Source organism: Alosa sapidissima, chromosome 1 (assembly GCF_018492685.1).
Source record: "Alosa sapidissima isolate fAloSap1 chromosome 1, fAloSap1.pri, whole genome shotgun sequence".
Classification (NCBI taxonomy): Eukaryota; Metazoa; Chordata; class Actinopteri; order Clupeiformes; family Clupeidae; genus Alosa; species Alosa sapidissima.
The window spans coordinates 4,587,075-4,609,660 of NC_055957.1; the positions used below are offsets into that span (position 1 = coordinate 4,587,075).

At 42.9% G+C, this 22,586-nt stretch overlaps 1 protein-coding gene across 1 annotated transcript; it reads left to right on the forward strand.

Annotated features, from left to right (window-relative positions):
- Positions 1–5,199: 5,199 nt before the first annotated feature.
- LOC121703877 (phospholipase B1, membrane-associated-like) lies at positions 5,200–22,534 on the forward strand. Its single transcript, XM_042084337.1, has 16 exons — positions 5,200–5,328; positions 5,519–5,583; positions 7,276–7,369; positions 8,192–8,250; positions 10,249–10,316; positions 10,679–10,722; positions 12,121–12,241; positions 18,435–18,486; positions 19,107–19,187; positions 19,295–19,360; positions 19,782–19,873; positions 20,327–20,408; positions 20,747–20,848; positions 21,329–21,424; positions 21,742–21,813; positions 22,210–22,534. Exons 1-16 carry the CDS (start codon positions 5,271–5,273, stop codon positions 22,321–22,323), a joined length of 1,266 nt encoding a protein of 421 aa, XP_041940271.1. The 5' UTR covers positions 5,200–5,270; the 3' UTR covers positions 22,324–22,534.
- Positions 22,535–22,586: the final 52 nt, after the last annotated feature.

Here is a 22,586-nt window from a genome sequence, read left to right on the forward strand (position 1 = left end):
AACTCCTCCCACTACCACCGCCCCATCATGGGGGAGGGGGGCGTGACGGGCAGCACAGTACCCGCCTCTATCCGACACTGCATGGCTTGGACCCAGCAGCGCCACCTGCCATGGTGGAGGCTTCTGGAAGTGCAGTGGACATTTCTGACACTATTGAGCTGGGAGGCAGTTTCATAGCACACTATCCAGCTATCGGAGGTCTCTTTGAGCCAATGAGCAGCACCCCACCTGGCGGGTACCAACAGCCAACAGGGAGAGGCCCCGGTTACCAACAATCTACAGCTGATGCTCAAGCCAGCATGGGCCCACCAACAGGCCCTGGCCTCTACACTTCATATGTGACCCACTACCCACAAACTGCTCAACCCCAGCAGGGCCATTACCAGCCACTGGCCACTGCTACAGCACCCACTCCAACCCCATCCATGCTGTTACCAGCACCACCGGCAACCAACCCCCAATACCTGCCACCTGAACAAGCCAACCAAGCACCAGCGAACGATAACGCAACTGCTGTCCCCATGACGGACGCCCCATCCACATCTAATGCAAGCCAGGGAGCGGCTGCTCCCGTAACCAAGCCAAAGACAAAGAGGCGCAGACCACCAGCAGAGGGATGGGATGTCTGGGATGAATCAGCTGATGAGGCACTCATATGCCCAGTACGCACAGTAGCCAACGCTGATGGTGAGTCTGTGTTCTACCAACCAGCAAAAGGCGACGAAATCCAGAAATGGTCCGCCGCCATACAACACCCTCGGGATGCCGGATGGCATACCTGGACGAAGATAAAAGAACTCAAGGAGATGAGAGATCTGCACCCTTTTGACGCATTGAAGATCCTACATCGTGTGCTGAATGTCAGAGAAAGAGAACACCTTCGAACACTGGTCGTAGCAGCTTTGGGAGACAACCAGTTGCAGTTGGATGACGCATGGGAAGAAATTCGCCAGTGGCTACGACAACAAGCAAAGGCCACAGTTGACTGGTCCAAAATCTCTGCTTGCCTGCAGAAAGAGGGAGAGTCTGTGGACGCCTACGGGAACCGCTTCATTGAACTCTATCTGCAATACGGGGGAATGAACCACGACTCCGACACCATCGCAGCAGCCTGTGAGGCGCCTTTGAAGAGTCAATATCTTCGGGAGCTCCTGCCTGACATCCAAAAAGGAGTGAAACTCATCTTCGCCAACTGGGAGGATGACAACATTGATTTCCATCAAGTCATGAACTGTGCCATCAGAGTAGCACGCGATACTGAGGTGAAGATCAGAAACCTGAATGCCAACAAGAGAGAGGGCAAGGAGACACGAGAAAAGAAAGGGAAGTGCCACGGCTGTGGGAAGACAGGCCACTGGAAAAGAGACTGCAAGGAAAAGCCAAAAAACTGGAAGTCCTGCGGGGAAGAACCAAACCGCCGGAGGAGAGATGAGGGGTCCGACGATGAGGAGGACAAGAGAGCCATGTTGAGGAAGTTTAAAAACCTGAGCATGGAGCAGCTGGAAACCCTCTTCTCTGCGGTCCCGGGAAACTAGACACCCCCTCACTCCGATCAATTGCCGCCGCCCTACGACTTGCCGACAACACCCTTTACGTTACTGCCTTGCTTGAAGAACACATTGAAATTGAATTTTTTATTGACACTGGTGCTGAACTCAGTCTTTTCGTCCAAACTATTGAAGAAACACAAAATTCCTCTGTCAGGCGTCACCAAGACAGCTTGTGGACCATCTGGAGAGAAATTCAGTCTGAAGCAAAAAGCCCCAGTCACTATAGTCATTGGACCCACCGAGGTAACATGCCACCTATGGGCAGGCGACCAGATCCGGGTCACGGCACCAAATGTTGGATTCACGATCGTTTTGCGTTGTGTTTTAGTTCTGATGTCTGTATTGAAGATGGTCAATAAAGCTTGACGGCTGGATCAGGATCGGTGATCAAAAGAATTTATTGTAGATGGTACAACACTCACTAACCGAGCACAGGCTAAGTCTCAAACAGTAAAACTGCACAGAGTCTAACAGGTGTGGTAGTTAGTAGAAGCGGGCTGCTGTTGAGCGTCTTGGCATAAGATGCTCCCCGAGTCGCTTCCTCGATCCGTCTCCATGTCCAAACCTGAGACAAAGCCTGTTATACTAAAATCACCTTTCTGATGGTAAATCCTATGTGTAGCCACACAGGCGCCTAAAGATTAGAGCTAGGGAGTGAAACAATGGCATGCACCTCTCCACGTCTCTACTACACACAAAAGTAACACAAAAGTAACACAGATGAACACATCAGAATACATACATTGTAAAGACGGACCTGGACCCACATTGTAAAGATGGTCCTGGACCAACATTGTAAAGATGGTCCTGGACAAACATGACAATGTGGGTCCTGGACCCACATTGTAAAGACGATCCTGGACCTACACACACACACACACTATACACACACAAAGTATATACACTGCTCAAAGCAATTAAAGTCACACTATTCAAGATTTTCACCTTTATGAAGCCAATTTGATAGTAAATGAACTTGTAATAGGCAAATCGTTCACCTAGCATAGCTATAGCATATGTATAGCGAGTCCCTACCGAGAAAACCAGCCATGCAACTTCCAAGAGTGGCGCCCCGCCAAGACTCGTGAGAATCTGAAACATTACCTTGTCAGTAGATATAGTTCTTTGGAGATAGTTTTTGCCTGTTGTTAATCCTTTCACCTCCACAACAAAAGCATTTGCATTGTGTACAGGGGGGATAAGTCGCGAGAAGTTTGCTATTTACAACAGCAGAGTAACATATAAATACATTGCGACTCTAGAGGGAGCTCTAAACTCGCCAAAAATACCTAAACCTGCATAGTGTACCTTTAAATACTTAAACCTGCATAGTGCGCCTTTAAAGGATCACTTCACAAACAACATCAAATCTCAATGGGAAAAAACATCATGCTGGATATCTATACTGATATGGACTGGGTAATGTGTTAGAAACGAAAGGATGCCACATAGTTTATGGAAATGAAAATGATCAATCTACAGAGGGCTGAATTCATCGCAGCGACTCAACACGGTACTCAGTATGGCCCCCACATGCTTGACAACGTCGGGACGTGCTCCTAATGAGACGGTGGATGGTGTCTTGGGGGATCTGAAACTTGAACTCCTTAAAGTTCCCAAAGCAACATTAATATTATACAGTTGAACAGGTTACATATCAGCACTCTAAAATCACCAAAGTACATTTACATTTGTTGTAAAAGCCTTGACCTTTGGGGTGACAAAACCGTGGGCCCAGGCCCCATCAGAGCACTGTTTTGGTCACTGCAGTCACCAAAACAGGTGCACAGTACTGTACACTTTAATGCTGCCTTTTTGCATTTACATTGCCCCATACATTCAAGTTTGCAGATGACACAGTGATCTTGGGCCTGATTAGTAACAACAATGAACAGCTCTACTTGGATCAGGTTGATGAGGTGGCACAGTGGTGTCAATCTAACAGCTTGACACTGAATATCACTAAAACCAAGGAAATCGTAGTGGATTACAGAAGGCAGCAGCAGAACTACAGTTACACCGCACTAATGATCAGCGGGCAACCTGTAGAGAGAGTCACAAGTTTTAAATACCTTGGTGTCCACATTACTGAAGACTTAACATGGACTGTTAACACTCAATATGTTCTGAAGAAGTCCAGACAACGACTCTACTTCCTTCGTCAGCTAAGGAAATTCAAAGTTTCTACATCCATCATGAAGGCCTTATACACTTCAGCGGTTGAGAGTGTTCTAACTGGTAGCATCATCACCTGGTATGGGAACTCCACAGTTAGAGATTGTAGTACTCTGCAGAGAGTAGTGCGCTCAGCTGAACGTACTATAAGAACTCAACTCCCTGCTCTACAAGATATCTATTCCAGAAGAGTACTCCTAAGAGTCCAAAAGATTCTGAAGGACTCTTCTCATCCTAACAATGGATTATTCCTACCGCTGAAATCAAGAAGACGCCTATGTAGTCACAAAGCCAGAACTGAGAGACTCAGGAGAAGTTTTTATCCCCAGGCCATCCGAACTCTGAACTCACACTATACTGACTTTGCACACATTCACTCCTCAGCACTCTCAAACATTTCCCAACTCTGAATTCACACTATACTGACTTTGCACTCATTCACTTCTCAGCACTCATGACCCCCCCCCCCCCCCACACACACACACACACCTACAAGACTTTTAGCACTTTTACATCCCTCTCCCTATGCTACAGACCTTATTTATTTTCTTATTTCATCACACGTCAAAACACACACACACACACACACACATTCTCCAACTTTTGCACATCTCCATATAACTTTTTATTTATTATTTTTGATTTCTCCTCCATCTATCTACCCATGTCCTTGATTGCCTAGCCTTTCTGCCCCCATTACCCCCCACCCTACCCTCATTCCCAACACACACACAAAAAAACACACACACTTACATCATCACTGTCATCACCTCACATACAGCACACTGCTTGCTACAGTAAGCCTCCTCTACATACTTGCTGCACACTGCCCCCCCCCCCCCCTACATACACAGCACATTATCTTCAGGATCTTCTCCAACACACATCCTTTACATACTTACAGCACACTGCCCCCACCTACCCACACACACACACAGTCACTGCTCCACTCCCCTCCCGCCCACACACACATCTTCACTGTCATCACTCACATACATCATACAAGGAAGTTTATTGTCACATGCATATAGTTACTGGAAGTAAGAAATGCAGTGAAATTATGTCTGGTGTCAGCCTATTTGTGCATTAATGGGGGGGGGGTTAAAGAGTCCCCCCCCCCCCATTAATGCACAAATAGGCTGACACCAGACATAATTTCACTGCATTTCTTACTTCCAGTAACTATATGCATGTGACAATAAACTTCATTGTATCCTTGTATCCTTGTACAACCACAGTGCACACGTTCATTACATGCCTGTTATATCTCAGAGAGTGTTGTCCAAAGTGGCTGCCATCTAACATCAGTGTCAATCCATCCCCACTCTGAAGAACTTAGTAACTGATAGCAATGTTACTATGGACACCTTAACAGGAAGTTGCCCAGGGCAGAGGGGGCTGTTGATGGGCAAAAGTCCGCCTCCTTGTTGTCTCTGTCACACACTAGTCAAGTAAAACTTGCTCCGTCAGAGTGCACACCTTTATCACTCGTCAGGTGTTTTACAAACAGACGAGCAGTGGAACTGAACATATTTGTATGTAGTCATGAGGGTCCTCTTTGCTTTCTGTGTGATCTTCGTAACGACCTCCAGACGTGTTCAAGGTGAGTGAGAGGGAACAGAAGGACCAACGTGTTCCTGAGCTCTCTTCATGGCTCTACAGTGGACTTCTGTATTTCTCCTCTGCGTACAAAAGTGCTGAAACTTACATTACATTTGTTGTGTAAAATATAACCTTAAACACCTTCCATCATTCATATTATTGTTTATAATGTGCAATAAATGTCCCCTCAGGAAACAGCTGGCTGAAGAATTTTGAAGAGACTGTGAAGAACTTCAGTGAGGAGGAGTTAAGAAAGGTCAGTCAAATAAGATGTGAGGTAACGGATCAAGTAAAGAAAGTAATTAAATGAAAGAAAGTATTTAAATTCAGCCTGACTGCCAAAACTCCATGACTATACTCTGGATTATGATGTCAGCTGTTAAGTGACCCTCGTTGATTGTTTTGTTTAAAGGGTTGGTGAAAGACATACAGTATATTCCTTGAACTTGAATGTAAATGGAACTTGGAAAGCTGTGTTTAAGAATCAAGAGAAATCCATTTGTCCACACACAGACAGCATGGGACATAGGATTGTTTGTGCAAAGCTTAAAATGTCAACATTTAGAGAAGAGATAAAGGTGAATAATGAGAGAATAAAATAATATAAACATGAGAGAATAAAATAATATAAACATGAGAGTCCATTTCACATGTTGCATGTGTTGGTTCAGGTGACATTGCCTGATGTTCTGTCTTTGGCTATTTGTGACTGTGGCTGGATAAAAAAAAACTATAATAATAATGTGTTTAATGTATATTCTCCATTATTATCATAGGTATAATTAAGGGACTCTAGCCTGGCTAGCGCCACCACTTCTCAATGAGATGTGGTCTGGGAACCAAACGTTCATTTTCTCGTATTTGAAAAAAATGCCCATATCCGTTTATTGGGTGCCACGGATGTCTATCAAATGCGTCTGTGCATAGCTCATCATCGTCTTGCTTTCCCCCCTGTTCTGTGATTGGTTCCCTATCTCAGGCGAAAATTTGCTCCATGGTCTCCAGGCTGCCTTAGCAGCGTGAATCAAATCGCGCGCAAGGCAGCATGGGAACACCCAGGCTAAAGGGACTCTAGGCAAATGCCCCTACCTGTTTTTGTCATCATCAATTATATCCATTGACCATAGGTGGGATATAGATAGGCGCTGACGTTATCCTTTTATATAGGCTGGGTGTAAAGGTGAAACTGGAGTCAACCTTTCAGGAAATAAGGTGTGATGGAAGATCAGCCATGAATGTGGATATTCCAGATGTGTTTGTTTGTTTATGTTTTGGTTATTTTTAGGTCCATATAAATGACACACTTGCCACGCGTCATTTGTCTGCACAGTCACCATGACACATGAAAGATCCACTCCAGGATCCAGTCTTTTCTAGAGTCCTTTAAGGTGAACTTGAATTTCCCCTTGGGGATCAATAAAGTATCTATCTATCTGGATTAAAATAGAACAAAAACAATCAATTAAACAGGTAGGGCCTAAATCAACACATAGTAAAAATAGTTAATAAAAAAAAAAAAACACCTCTGCAATGACTTACTCATCGGTTTCTTTGTTTGTTATTGTTGAATGATGTACATTTACAATAAACCATAGCAAGACACCCATTTGTTGTTTAATTACTGGAATGTCCACATTCATTGCCGCTTTGTTGTTCACCTCTAGCTAAACACAAGTCACACCCAAGGCATCATATAAGTAGCTGACTAACTAACTGACGCAGATTCTGTTTGGGTAGGAAAATCTTGTGAATGAGATGGGAAATGGGAAATGAAATGGGAAATGGAGCAGGCTCTTGATGACCTGTGTATGAGATGGGAAATGGAGCAGGCTCTTGATGACCTGTGTATGAGATGGGAAATGGAGCAGGCTCTTGATGACCTGTGTATGAGATGGGAAATGGAGCAGGCTCTTGATGACTTGTCTGTTCCTTTTCTCGTCTCTTGTAGGTGGACCCAGACAGGTCCAGAGCGAGGAGCTTCAAACATCCGCGTGCTTTCCAGTGTCCAGACATGAGCTCCTCTTCATCTGTGCCCACATCAGGTGAGTGTCGACCACTTCATGCTGCTGCCCCAGCCTCAGGTGGCTGCTGTGCAATTAAGCAAGGCACTTAAAGCAACACCAAAGAGTTTTTTGTACCTTAAAATAATGTTTCCAAAATCGTTTCAGTCGTTCATCAACTTGTAATAGGGTGAACGGCACTTCTGCATTTGCTTCACAGCCCTCTATCGGCTATAACCGCTCTATGTAAGTTTGCCAGATCGGGTAGCGGATCTGTAGTTCAATGGAATGAGACATAAGAAACTACAAATTTGACTTGCATCTGATGTCACAATACATCGTAGGCTACTTTTTTTTATATATAAAACGTGCAACATATTCTACCTTGTCTATGGACATCTTTATTTGCAAAGCCGGTGCTGGATAAACAAATAGCATATGCGTACGACAGAGGGAAAGTTCTTTGGTGCTTTAACTCGGGTGACCAGACGTCCTCTTTTTCCCAGACAAGTCCTCTTTTTGAGACCTAAAAATCGTCCAGGATTTTGTTCTTCTAGAGCCTCAAATGTGTTTACAGCGAATTTGCATTGCGTCTCTCTCTGTCGTTCACACATTAGTTCAAAATAGCCTTTTGAGGCAGTGTTTTCTCTTGTGACACTCTGGTCACCCTAACTTAACCCTGAGTGGCTCTGGGGAGACTAGTCCTTGTATTGACATGTAAATCGCTTTGGCCAATCGCGTCTGCCAAATGAATACGTTTAAGTACAGACTCAGATGGTCTGTTCAGATGTATCTTCTTCGATTCAATGGTGCAGTGAATGGCGCTCCATTGAGCTTTACAGAAAGGTTTTGTTTGGGTTTCAGTGGAGTTGGTGAAAGCTGCAGATATCAAGGTCATCGCAGCACTGGGGGATTCACTGACAGTAAGTAGACCGAGACTCTGTGCTGTGTGTGTGTGTGTGTGTGTGTGTGTGTGTGTAAGTGTGTGTGAGTGTGTGTGTGTAAGTGTGTGTGAGTGTGTGTGAGTGGTCGGACTGGGAACAAAATTCGGCCCTGGCAATTTTCTCCTGGACTGGCCCACCACTGGACCGACGACCCCCCCCCCCCCAAAAAAAATCCCCCCCTGATTCCCCCCATAAATAACAAACACCCAGTAGGCCTATTATGCTGTAGCAACACTTCATAAACTGAACCCAAACATTAAACATTTAGAGTTTAGATCTATAGCCTATAATCACAATAACACGGGGGTCCGGGGGTGTCTCTCTGGGATTTTTTTAAATTCTGGTTGCTAATCACACCATTTTAAAGTGATTTGAGAAGGACAGGATTCAGGGATAGGCAAGACAGTCTCATATTCTGTCTGTCTCACGTCATGTTACCCCATGCATTAAACCACGTCACTGCTTGACTAAAAAATATAGGCTACTGAACATGGACATCGTCATAGTTGACAGAAATTACGTTTTGTGCCAACATGTTGTAGAAACACAACCACAGTCTTAATTTGGTGCAAATCTCCTTTACTTTGGTTATAGTCCGCGATTCACATTAACTGTAGGCTATTACCACAAGTGTATAGCCTAGCCTACTAAACGTTTTTGCCCAAGTTTGTGTGCCGTCATCACATTTTGCAAAATTAGGCTACTTTCATTACTAACCTACCAGTTGATGGCCTACTTTTTACCTGCATCGACTCGCGAATGATTGTGCATTTAATGTAACACTCGGTGGAGAGACTTCCACTTTCCAAGTTTCACTTTCACTGTCGTTGTGAGCTAAAAGGCTAGGCCTACTATAGGAAATACTATGGGAAATACTTTGAAGTTCCTTTTGAGTAGGATCAGCTCCAAAAATTATTGGATTTTAACCTGTGCTACACTTTTCCACCAAGTTGTGCGAAAATTGTAGACTACCCGTAGTTTTTTTTATATTGACAGAACCGCACTACAGTAGCCTACATGGTGCAGTAAATGGAAGCTCTTGGTAGCGGGTGCAACTAACGTCTATAAAAACAATATATTTATGGAATAAAACTAGACCTCTGCTGTTTACGGTTAAACTGTGATGATGTGAACACCAGCCATCGGAGGGCACCTACTAGGCTACCATGCACTCGTAGGCTATATTTCCCCACAAACCTAGCGGCTGCTTGGACAAATCCACTTGAGGGGTGGGGCAGGGGGGCGCGATCGTAACACACACCGAATCTGTCATGAAGAGGCCAAAATGATTGACCTGTCACCCCCCAAGCCAAATGGATGCAACTGCATTTATAGGCTAGGCCTATGCCTACATGACGGGCCGCAAATAGACCTAGTCTAAGGGGCCATTTATACGAGAACGATTGTGAAGGAAGACGACAAAATATTTTATCATAAGTGCCTTTCGTTTACACGGCGACCCCGCCATCGGGGCTTGAAGACGCACAAATCTGAAGACTCCTTCCAGAGTGTAGAGTTTTGAAGACGACCCGGGTTGCGTCTCCGTCTAAACGGCTAAACCAAAGATCCTCGATTACCTCTCTGGCTAAACTGTCAAATTAGAATGTCTGCGTGTGACGTACCGGGGTTCTATCACACCACCACCCAGCGGTCTGGAATGCATATCCAATCGAATATCACACACTCTTGCGTCTTCATATAAACAAAGATTTCCCCCTGAGAATGCTCGTCTAAACGCGAATAAAAAAAATGAAGACGAGACGCCACTTCTGTGTCTTCTGTGCCACATGTGGACCGGCCCACCGGGCATTTGCCTGGTTGTACAGATTACCAGTCCAAGCCTGTGTGTGTGAGTGTGTGTGTGTGTGAGAGAGAGAAAGAGAGAGAGAGAGAGAGAGAGAGAGAGGGACAGAGAGAGAGAGAGAGAGCGAGAGAGTGTACATTTGTTTTTCATTTCTGTATTTTTTTTAATCTCAGACTGGTGTTGCAGCCAATGCATCGAGCATTGTGGAAGTACCCATTGAATATCGCCAACTTTCATGGAGGTAGAGTAACTTTAAAGTGCTTTTTCTGAAATTACAAACTTTATATATTTTATTGAATATAATCAATTTCATGAAGTCAGGTCACAGTGTATATATAGCATAATCACAGCATTAATCTGACAATAGGGTATTGATTGAATGTTAATCGGATTCTGATTGTGTGGAATGCATTAATCTGACAACAGGGTATTGATTGAATGTTAATCAGATTCTGATTGTGTGGAATGAATTAATCTGACAACAGGGTATTGATTGAATGTTATCGGATTCTGATTGTGTGGTATTATATGTTATATTCTATCCCATGGTCATAAACATGATTTTTTTCATGATTCATGATGTTTTCATGTTTTCTTTTATAGCATTGGAGGACAGGGGACATATGACGATGTTATCACCCTCGCAAGTAAGTTGGAATGTTGATGTCTTCTGTTTCAGGAAGGTAAATGAAACCGTCTATTGCAGGGGTGGGCAAACTGCGGCCCGCGGGTCGGATCCGACCCGCCAAGCACTTTCATCCGGCCTGCCGAGCATTTCATTTGGTTATCAGGCTGCTCGCTATTTTTCTCCTGCGATAGAGACGACGTTGGTTAGCTTTACTGCAAACTGCTTTTCACTCTCCTTAGAGAACATTTACAATGTCAATGTCAAAACATCATGTTAAATAGAGATAACATCATGTTAAACTAAGTTAACTCTTAGTTATTTCCTTTGCAGCAGATCTAACGTGAACATTATGCGATCCATTTAATTGGGAACGCGTCTGCACTCACGAGAGGGAGAGAGAGCCGCAGGTTCCAGCTGGCTTGTCATTGTTGATAATTGATATCTCCTTCTTATAAGAAACTTTTAAAAGGAAATCATAAAGGCAACAGTAGTTCCCACTACTGACCATTTAAAAACTGTGAGAGGGCCCAGCCATAGGTACAGCACTAGCTATAGCGGAGCAGGCAGAAGATCATTGAGCAATAAACGTGAATTAAAGCGACTGAGTGCTGCAGAACGTCCCATTCACATGAATGGGCCTTCCCAACGTTCAGGCCTATGTTAAATCTATATAAATCACCGGCAAAGTATATAATCACCGCTGTCAATGGCAACGGGTTTTGTGCTTCTGATTAATGTCTTTCATATCACTACGCAAGGACTGGAACTTCATTCAAACGTGAAAGCAGACGATTGATCAGCTGTGTTCTAAAATATGTTTGATTCAAGTTCAGCAGCGTGTGTTGCGAACTATTTGTTTCTCAGCAAATGCCACGATGAACGGTAACAAATAGGCTAGGTTATGTAGGCTAAAGTCATATCGTGGGGAGTTTATTATTTCGTTTTGGCAAGTAGCCGTATAATAAGCGGGATAATGTATAGAACGCCGGTCATTACTGTGAAAATACTCCGCTGCGCGTTGGGGTCCGGTTCGCCCTGTCGGGACTTATTTTCCCAGTAATGACTGGCGTTCTATACATTATCCCTTACGTATTAAAGCGACAGTGCACAATTTATACATTTGTTAAACAGCATAAAATTAGCAGTATTTTAAAGCAATTCATATTTTAAAACAAATACTTTTCATGCTAAATTATAGGTTATAAGAAATGTATTTTTTTTATGTGTGTGTTGTGGTGGTGGTGGTGGTGGTGGGGGGGGGGGGGGTTGTTGTGTGGCCCACCGGCTAATTTTCAAAACCCAATGTGGCCCTTGAGCCAAAAAGTTTGCCCACCCCTGGTCTATTGTGTTCATGATTGATGGAGTTTCACGATAGTCAGGTTTGCTGAAAATGAGCAAGTTCCTCCTTCCTCTCCAGATATTGTGAAGCTCTTTAACCCGAATGTGATTGGCGCTTCTCCTACGTCCAGTGTGACTGGACAACCCACAACTTTAGATCAGACCGGACTCAACCTGGCTGTTACAGGAGCCAACAGTCGGTAAGGTTTTTGTATTGATCTGTTACAGTCCAGCGTCCACCATACAATGTTCAATTCTGGATCCAATTTAAAGCAACACCAAGAGTTTTTTGTACCTTAAAATAATGTTTCCAAAATCGTTTCAGTGGTTCATCAACTTGTAACAGGGTGAACGGCACTTCTGCATTCGCTTTGCGGCCCTCTATTGGCTATAACCGCACTATGTAAGTTTGCCAGATCGGGTAGCGGGTCTGTAGTTCAATGGAATGAGACATAAGAAACTACAAATTTGACTTGCATCTGATGTTGCAATACATCGTACTTTCATAAATCGTGCAACATATTTTACCTTGTGTGTGGACATTGTTATTTGCAAAGCCGGTGCTGGATAAACAAATAGCGTGCGTGCGACAGAGGGAACTTTTTTTGGTGTTGCTTTAAAGTCCTCCTGTTTACTTTTAAGGCCATTCACGCAGAGCATTCACACCTGTCTCACTACCATGGGGAACAGAGCATTCACACCTGTCTGTCCCCACCGCCTGTCTCACTACCATGGAGAGCAGAGCATTCACAGCTGTCTCACTACCATGGAGAGCAGAGCATTCACACCTGTCTGTCCCTTCTGCCCATCTCACTACCATGGAGAGCAGAGCATTCACACCTGTCTCACCACCATGGAGAGCAGAGCATTCACACCTGTCTGTCCCCACTGCCCGTCTCACCACCATGGAGAGCAGAGCACTCACACCTGTCTCATCACCATGGGGATTGGAGCATTCAGCCCACATTTCAAATACCCAACTCAGAAACATTGACTCATTCCCCCATTTCAAATCACCTCAAAACACATCTGCCTATTCCACCTGATGACAATTGCCTTTTTATTCTGATGTTTTATTAAGTGTGCTTGCTGAAAGCAGCACGCTTATTGTTCTTCTTAAGTTTTATTATTCCCGTCTCCCTAATTTTTTGTCAGCTCTAGCGCCTAGGCCCTTTGAGACAGAGCCACTGTTCCAACTTTAAAACGTTCGGTCAGTACCGGTGTAAGTTGCTCGCGAAGATGACGTCAGGTGGGCGTGTCGTTTGTCCGCCATATTGTATTGAACAGAAAGCAAAACTAAATTTTCACAGGTCACAAATTTGGTCCGAACGCCACGAAACTTGACGTACATTATCCTTGGACCAAGCCTCACAAAAGTTACTAGAAGGATTTTTGATTTTCGAAAGCGTTTGCCCGTCACAGCCAAACGAAATCGGCGGCGAAGCTCTGAAACAGAAAGTCATCCATATCTCAGGAACACTGTCACATATCGATACCAAATTTTGTATTTGAACTCGGGACTAATATGAGGGTGCATAAGCTAAAAAAAAAAGAAAACATTCCAAAAGTTTCCAGCATTTGGCAAACCACCCACCCATATTTGGTAACTATCACCTTTCACATTTGCACTTTTATCACAATGCCTTCCAAATATGCACAATGTCTTTGGGCAGCCTTGCCCAATCATGAAATCCTTGCTCAGCCATGGGATAGTATGGACTTATGAACTGAAATGGTAAGGAGAACATTAGCTATTTATTGCTGACGTAGTACAGTTATTTTCACATTGACGGTATTCAAAATAATTTTTTTATTATTGTTAAATATCATGATGGGAGAGTATTATTAAAAATGTTACAAGTATGCAAATTCATATGTTTACGGGCATTTAGGTTTTACTGTGTTGTTTTGACATGCAAGGCATTCTGGGCCATGTAATGAACAGTGGTCGGCAGCACTCCATACGTATTAATATGAATAGGTGTTTCTGTAAACCTAGGGACAATAAACAGCTATCTCTGTTACAAAAACAAGCTGGTAATCGCTCATTGAAGAGGGAACTATGATAAAAAGATTGTTTTCCTAAAAGCATGGAGTTGACGAAAGAATAAGCAGGAAATGTCACGTTAAAGGAGAATTCCGGTGTGATATTGACCTAAAGTGTATTGAAACATGATACCGAGTGTGAACGTATGTCTCATAGCCCATCTTGGCTTGTCCCCTGCACTCCAAAATCTGGCGCTAGTTAGCCGATGCTACCAACAGCTTTTTCAATAGTGGTGCTTCGGCATCGGGCTAGCCATGCAAATAAATCACTGTTTTACACCCATTTATGAGGCTCAATGTATCTCCACACTTCATTGGTAGACTTCCGAGGGCCCTGACATTTAAAACGAGACATTGAGAACTTTGAAAAAGCACTGGTAGTTTACTTACAAGACGATTTATACAGACAGTATCTTCACGAAGTTTAGCGTTTGCAGCCATCTTGAATTTAGTCACGATAAGTCGAGCAACGAGTAAGAATGAACAAGTATGATAAGGGATCAGATTCCAAAAATAATTCAGTGGAAATGCATGGATTCCAGTTGCTGCTACTGGAAGAAACTGGAATCCATGCATTTCCACTGAATTATTTTTGGAATCTGATCCCTTATCATACCTGTTCATTCTTACTCGTTGCTCGACTTATCGTGACTAAATTCAAGATGGCTGCAAACGTTAAACTTCGTGAAGATACTGTCTGTATAAATCGTCTTGTAAGTAAACTACCAGTGCTTTTTCAAAGTTCTCAATGTCTCGTTTTAAATGTCAGGGCCCTCGGAAGTCTACCAATGAAGTGTGGAGATACATTGAGCCTCGTAAATGTGTGTAAAACAGTGATTTATTTGCATGGCTAGCCCGATGCCGAAGCACCACTACTGAAAAAGCTGTTGGTAGCATCGGCTAACTAGCGCCAGATTTTGGAGTGCAGGGGACAAGTCGAGATGGGCTATGAGACATACGTTCACACTCGGTATCATGTTTCAATACACTTTAGGTCAATATCACACCGGAATTCTCCTTTAATGTTAAAGGAATTATCCGGAGTAAATTGCACTTTTGATCAATTTACGGATGATTGTGAGACCATACGTTGAGTTGACATCAAAATCATGTCATTCGGATGTGTTTTGAGAAAGTTTGATTTTACCGTTTTTAGTCAAAACTCGTTAGCCTGGAAGTGACCAGGGCATGTCATTTCGCCGCTACAAAACACTATTTTTATACCTCTTCTACAGTTCCAAACAATATTACACTTACGTGGTAGTGAGTAGAGGGTCCCTAAAGCCAAACCGAAGTATCCTGAGGTTTTTATGTGGTCGGATAGAGAGTCCAGAATGAATTTCATCAAGCCACACTGGCAACACACTGGATCACTGCTACAGACAGTTCAAGAACAGTTACAAAGCTAAGTCTCTACCAGCTTTCGGAAAATCAGATCATGCCGCTGTTTTCCTACTGCCTATGTACAAACAGAGAAGTCAGACGGACCCCCCATTGACGAAGGAGGTCAAGCGCTGGACTGACCAATCGGAAGCCAGGCTACAGGACGCCCTTAGCAACGTTGACTGGGAGATGTTCAAGACGAACTCTGCTGACATAAATGAGTTTACGGAAGTATCACTGAGTTACATCAATATTCTAACTGACACCATCATCCCAACTGTAAAGATCCGAAGCTTCCCTAACCAGAAGCCATGCTGGGCTTATTTCAGGGGATATGACGGATTACAAAGCAGCATCTTATAGTTTACGTAGAGCTATTAAAGATGCTAAGCGGAGAAGTTTTTCTTGGGCCTGATTAGTAACAACAATGAACAGCTCTACTTGGATCAGGTTGATGAGGTGGCACAGTGGTGTCAATCTAACAGCTGGACACTGAATATCAATAAAACCAAGGAAATGGTAGTGGATTACAGAAGGAAGCAGCAGAACTACAGTTACACCCCACTAATGATCAGCGGGCAACCTGTAGAGAGAGTCACAAGTTTTAAATACCTTGGTATCCACATTACTGAAGACTTAACATGGACTGTTAACACTCAATATGTTCTGAAGAAGTCCAGACAACGACTCTACTTCCTTCGTCAGCTAAGGAAATTCAAAGTTTCTACATCCATCATGAAGGCCTTCTACACTTCAGCGGTTGAGAGTGTTCTAACTGGTAGCATCATCACCTGGTATGGGAACTCCACAGTTAGAGATTGTAGTACTCTGCAGAGAGTAGTGCGCTCAGCTGAACGTACTATAAGAACTCAACTCCCTGCTCTACAAGATATCTATTCCAGAAGAGTACTCCTAAGAGCCCAAAAGATTCTGAATGACTCTTCTCATCCTAACAATGGATTATTCCTACCGCTGAAATCAAGAAGACGCCTATGTAGTCACAAAGCCAGAACTGAGAGACTCAGGAGAAGTTTTTATTCCCAGGCCATCCGAACTCTGAACTCACACTATACTGACTTTGCACACATTCACTCCTCAGCACTCTCAAACATTTCCCAACTCTGAATTCACACTATACTGACTTTGCACTCATTCACTCCTCAGCACTCATGACCCCCCCCCCCCCCCCCCCCCCACACACACACACACACCTACATGACTTTTAGCACTTTTACATCCCTCTCCCTATGCTACAGACCTTTAATTTATTTTCTGATTTCATCACACGTCAAAACACACACACACACACACACACACACACACACACACACACACACACACACACCTGACTTTCTCCAACTTTTGCACATCTCCATAGAACTTTTTATTTATTATTTTTGATTTCTCTTCCATCTATCTACCCATGTCCTTGATTGCCTAGCCTTTCTGCCCCCATCCCCTACCCCACCCCCATCCCCAACACACACACACAAAACACACACACTTACATCATCACTGTCATCACCTCACATACATACAGCACACTGCTTGCTACAGTAAGCCTCCTCTACATACTTGCTGCACACTGCCCCCCCCCCCCTCCCTACATACACAGCACATTGTCTTCAGGATCTTCTCCAACACGCATCCTCTACATACTTACAGCACACTGCCCCCACCTACCCACACACACACACACAGTCACTGCTCCACTCCCCTCCCGCCCACACACACATCTTCACTGTCATCACTCACATACATCATACATACAGTACTCTGCTTGCAATAGTAAGTCCCTTCACCATACTTGCAGTACACTGCCCCCCCCCCCCCCCCCCCTCCCCTACCTACACAGCACATTATTTCATCAGGAAGCTTCTCCAACACACATCCCCAACATACTTACAGCACACTGCCCCCCCCCCCCCCCCCAATACACAGCACATTGTCTCATGAGGAAGCTTGAGGAAACAATCCCAAACAGACATAAGGTCTTTATAGAGCAAATCCATATAGATTATTTGTCAAATAAACCAGTAAAACATCATTTGTGGGATGGAATATATAACATTCACACTCATAGCTCATAATTTCTTTTAAATAAATCAGTGAAAAAGTATCCTGACAAACAAGCAGCTTTTTAATGCCTTGGTCATATTTAATAATTTCAAGTCCTCTGTAGGTTACCTGATAGCCCAGTTTGAGAGGCGCAAGACGTGTGACATTATTTATTTTTGCAGCCAATCACTACTGTCATTTTATTTTATTGATTTGATCTCATTCATAGAAGCTAAATTCGAAGGCAGGCCAAAGGTAAAATCCAACGAACCGCATTCAACCCGCAAGCCAATAGTTGAATAGCCTTCTCTTAGAGCTTTTGAGATATTGCCACTGCTCCAACACTGAAAGGCACTGTTACAATGCCTGGATCAAGCCAGGTTCAGCATAGCGTATGCCACTGTCTGCTCACGTTGGTGACCGGACCAGGGCAAGCACACTTTCGCAGTTCCCGCTGGAAATGCAGTCTAGTTTATATTTTAATTTTCTGCTGTTTTTTTTTTATGTTTTATGTATGGTGACCTTGAGTGCCAAGAAAGGCACCTTTGAATAAAATGTATTATTATTATTATTATTATACAGTACCATGACCCCTCCTGTCATTTAAGTGGTCATGTCATTGTCATATATCTACACATTTTCAAATAAGCTTTTATTCATAGAATAATCAACAGGTTGTTAGAAATGATAAGGAATAGCCTCTAGCAAATTAGGAAGCAGGTTAAGGACACATTATTCCATTGCCTGATATTGCATGAAATATTGATTTACGTGGTACGATCATATTGATAACAGTGGTGTCGAAATGTCCTCAATGATACCTTATGGAAATGTAGTGTCCAGCATTCATTCGTTCATTCATTCATTTCATCATATGTATGTAGTTACTCTTTTTTGTTTTCACAGTGACTTTCCTGCACAAGCAAGAAACCTGATTGACACCTTGAAGAACTATTCCGTAAGCCGGTTTTTCTCTGACTACCGTACAGTAAATGTGCTTTTCACTCCTCAGCGGATAGCAGATGTGTAGAGATATCAAAGATTGTTAAGGCAGAGCAAGATATTTCATCAGGAGCCATTTCCGGGAACCCGGATCGCATGAGGGGGGGGGTCAAAATCTCCCTTTATGCAAAGCAGAGGCAGCGACTGCTCCATTGAAGTCTATGGGCATAGCTCAGAATTTCACCACATATGCTAAGGTCTTGGTTCTAGTTAGGAATGTGAATTTTGGGCACGTTTTCATGATCCTCAAAGCCTTCTGAACATTTCAGGTACATTTTTAGTATTTTTGAGCATTCCAGTCTGGAGAAAATCGACCTTATATCAGGTGTGCGCTGGTTATTTATGCCGCTGCTGTTGGCCGGTTCCAATGTACGCTCATCAATACGTCATCGACACGCCTCTTTATGCAGACAGGATTCGATCCCCATTTTGCGCCCATAGACATGAACTACGACGAAGTATCTTGCTCCGCCTTAACAATCTTTGGAGATATCTCCCTCTGAATGGCTACACTCTATTTGTGTGTGTGTGTCTATTTATCATGTATCATTTTCTCTGTATTGTCTTTTCTTTTAGGCCATTAACTTTACAGAGGACTGGAAGCTTGTCACTGTGCTGATTGGAATGAATGATATTTGTGATTCCTGCAAAAACAAAGTACAATTGCTTCTTACCGACTAATACACTGTCACTTGCACAGTCATTTCAATCCATTTCAAAATTAGAATGCCATTCTTGTGTGACATGTGTCCCTCTCCCCCCAGACACTCTACTCTGTGGAGAACTTTATAAGCAGCATCAACGAGTCTCTTCACATGATGATGGATGAGGTAATGCCTGACATCACACAGGAAGTAGATGTTGTCCTGTCATATGATGCACAAGCTAGACAAATCCTACCTCTCTTCATACTGTACTCTTCATCTCATACTCTTCATCTCATACTCTTCATCTCATACTCATCTCATACTCTTCATCTCATACTCTTCATCTCATACTCTTCATCTCATACTCTTCATACCGTACTCTTCATCTCATACTCTTCATCTCATACTCATCCCATACTCTTCATCTCATACTTATCTCATACTCTTCATCTCATACTCTTCATCTCATACTCATCTCATACTCTTCATCTCATACTCTTCATCTCATACTCTTCATACCATACTCTTCATACCATACTGTTATTTTGGAGATTTCTGAGGCTCTGTCCACGCCCCTCCTCTCCACTGTTCTGTCTCCTCCCAGGTCCCGAGGCTGATTGTGAATGTTGTGCAAATCTTCACCATGGAGCCACTGAGACAGGTTCAGGAACCAACGGTGGCCTGCCAGTTACAAAGGTATTTCACTGTCAATACACACAATTATCATTGACCAGTCCACACACACAATTATCATTGACCAGTCCACAATTATCACTGACCAGTCCACACACACAATTATCACTGACCAGTCCATACACACTGTGAGCCAATGATGGCAGATAGTTATCTTTTCATCATTGATGCCTTTTTGTTTTGAGTTGATGTGCAGAGGACCACAGTGGACATAAGCTCTTTCTTGGACTTTACTTGAGCAAGGCACCTAACCCCTCACTGCTCCCCGAGCGCCGCTGTTGTAGCAGGCAGCTCACTGCGTCGGGATTAGTGTGTGCTTCACCTCACTGTGTGTTCACTGTGTGCTGAGTGTGTTTCACTAATTCACGGATTGGGATAAATGCAGAGACCAAATTTCCCTCACAGAATCAAAAGTATACTTATACTTACTTATACTTATCTTCCCTCTGTCTAAAGGCTCTTCTGCTCCTGTTTGGTGACACCAGCCGAGAACTCTACAGACCTGACAGAAGTTGTAGCACTCAACCGAGGCTTCCAGGTATGTGCTAGATTGCTGTACGATGATAATAGCTGCCAATTCTGTACTGTTTAATTCTGCTCCTGTACTCATATGCATATTTCATCATACAATATGTTACGTTACTGTATGGCAGCATGCCATGTATGAGGTTCACTATCTCAGTTATAGTTCACTAGGCCCCCTGGTGCTCATCACATTTATCCAAAATGGATGACAATTCTGAATTACAAATGACGAGAACCTCCTCAATGTTTAGTAGTCTATGGCTGTGCAAAGGTGTCTCATTTCAGGACAGAGACAGTCTTGGGTGGCCCTTGAAATGCTTCTGAATATTCATTTTGTGTTTTGCACGACAGACTAAGCTAGAGGAACTCCTCAACTCCTCAACTTTCTTCAAGAATGACTTTGCAGTGGTTCTTCAGCCCTATCTCTCAAGCACAGACCTTCCCAAGTTACCTGTAAGGGCATAGTGCACTACTACCAGCAATAACGATGACACCTGCTGAGACTACAGGACATTGCACCCCCCCCACCCCCCCCAGCACTTCCACAGTCATTAAATCTTATGCATTTACCACTAATAGTAATACTATTGACATTAAACAGAGAAGACTTATTTATTGTAACTTGAACAATGAGCTGATTATGCACTATTTATAATAATATTTATATAATAATTATTAATAATTATGATTAATAATAATAATAATAATAATAATAATAATAATACATTTTATTTATGAAGATTTTCAACAAATCTCAAAGTGCTACAAAACAGTGAAAAGTTGACAAAAAAGAAAAACACATTAAAATAGCATAAAAGGCAGCAGCCATCATGGTTAAAAACAGCAGCTTGCCGGGTTAATTAGAATCATATATTCTGCTAAAAAGAAATGTTTTAAGTCCTTGTTTAACACTCTTTGTGATTTTGTTTGTAGAATGGTACGGTTGACTTCAGTTACTTTTCTCCGGACTGCTTCCATTTCAGTGTCAAAGGTCATGAGGAAATGGCCAAAGGATTGTGGAACAACATGGTGAGTGATGGGGTGGCATTGTGCAGAGGTTACTGTCAATCAACCGGGACTGGGAGGATCTACAGATGTGTAGGCCATGGGTCTAATTCTGTGTCTAAATACAAAATTTGCACTTTTGCACAGTTTCGTAACATTGTTCCCCATGACTCATGACAGTTATATTAATACATGACGCATGACTACTCTTAGACTACTGTACACATGCTGGCCAATTAATGACAGAATGACCCCTCATGTGTCCAGTGTGAACAATGTTAATGTCTGATGTTTTAAAGCGAGAGCATGGTGCGAGTTTAATCCCTTCTCTCCCTATATAGTTTCAACAGGATGGTGAGAAAGTCCAGCTAGCCAACCTGACCGACTCTGTGACACTCATCTGTCCTCCAACGGTAATGTATCTGCACCATTCTGAATAAATCCTCAGAAGATAAAGCTGTATTTCACACTCTGAAGTGTAAAGCTCTATTTTTAAAGTGTAAACTTTAAAGCTGTATTCACACTTGAATAGGTTTTTAAGAAGAATGATATTTTAAAGTTCTTCTATCAGTCATCTCTAGAGCAAGTTCAGTTGAACATACTTTGTGACTGTTTTGACAGTGTTGACCTTAGATAGAAACCTCTATGGTGCTGACCATGTTGACAGTGTTGACCTTAGATAGAAACCTCTATGGTGCTGACCATGTTGACAGCATTGACAGTGAGATGGTGATCTCCATGGGGACCGTGCCATTTCAATATGTTTGTTGAATATGTGTTTTTGATTTCCTGTTTTGACCTTGTTGTAGGATCACCCCTACATATACACAAGACCAAGAGCTCTGAGCTCGGCGGCTACAAAAGGACACACTTTCGCTCTTGTGACTCTCCTCATTTCCCTGGCTATAGTATTTAGATACTGATACCTTGCAGTCATGTTTACCTACCAGCAGAGGGCAGTGTCTATCTTCTCCAGCTGACATGACATGACTGTATCAGCAGAATGTTTACTACCGTATACAGTTTATGTTAATGTTATAGTATCATTCTATTACATTACCTTGTGTTACATTTAAAGTGTAAATGATTGACATGTCATACTGATGAGAATTAATAAAAAAAAACATTTGATAATTTTGCCTATTACTGAGAGTTCGTAAGTATGCATACTGATTAATCAGATCAA

Bases quoted from the DNA above. Each gene is read 5' to 3' on its own strand.
- LOC121703877 (XM_042084337.1), top strand. From the start codon at position 5,271: ATGAGGGTCCTCTTTGCTTTCTGTGTGATCTTCGTAACGACCTCCAGA. The intron at 18,487-19,106 runs GTAAGCCGGTTT...CTTTTCTTTTAG, and splicing joins ACACCTTGAAGAACTATTCC to GCCATTAACTTTACAGAGGA. The intron at 19,361-19,781 runs GTAATGCCTGAC...GTCTCCTCCCAG, and splicing joins TTCACATGATGATGGATGAG to GTCCCGAGGCTGATTGTGAA.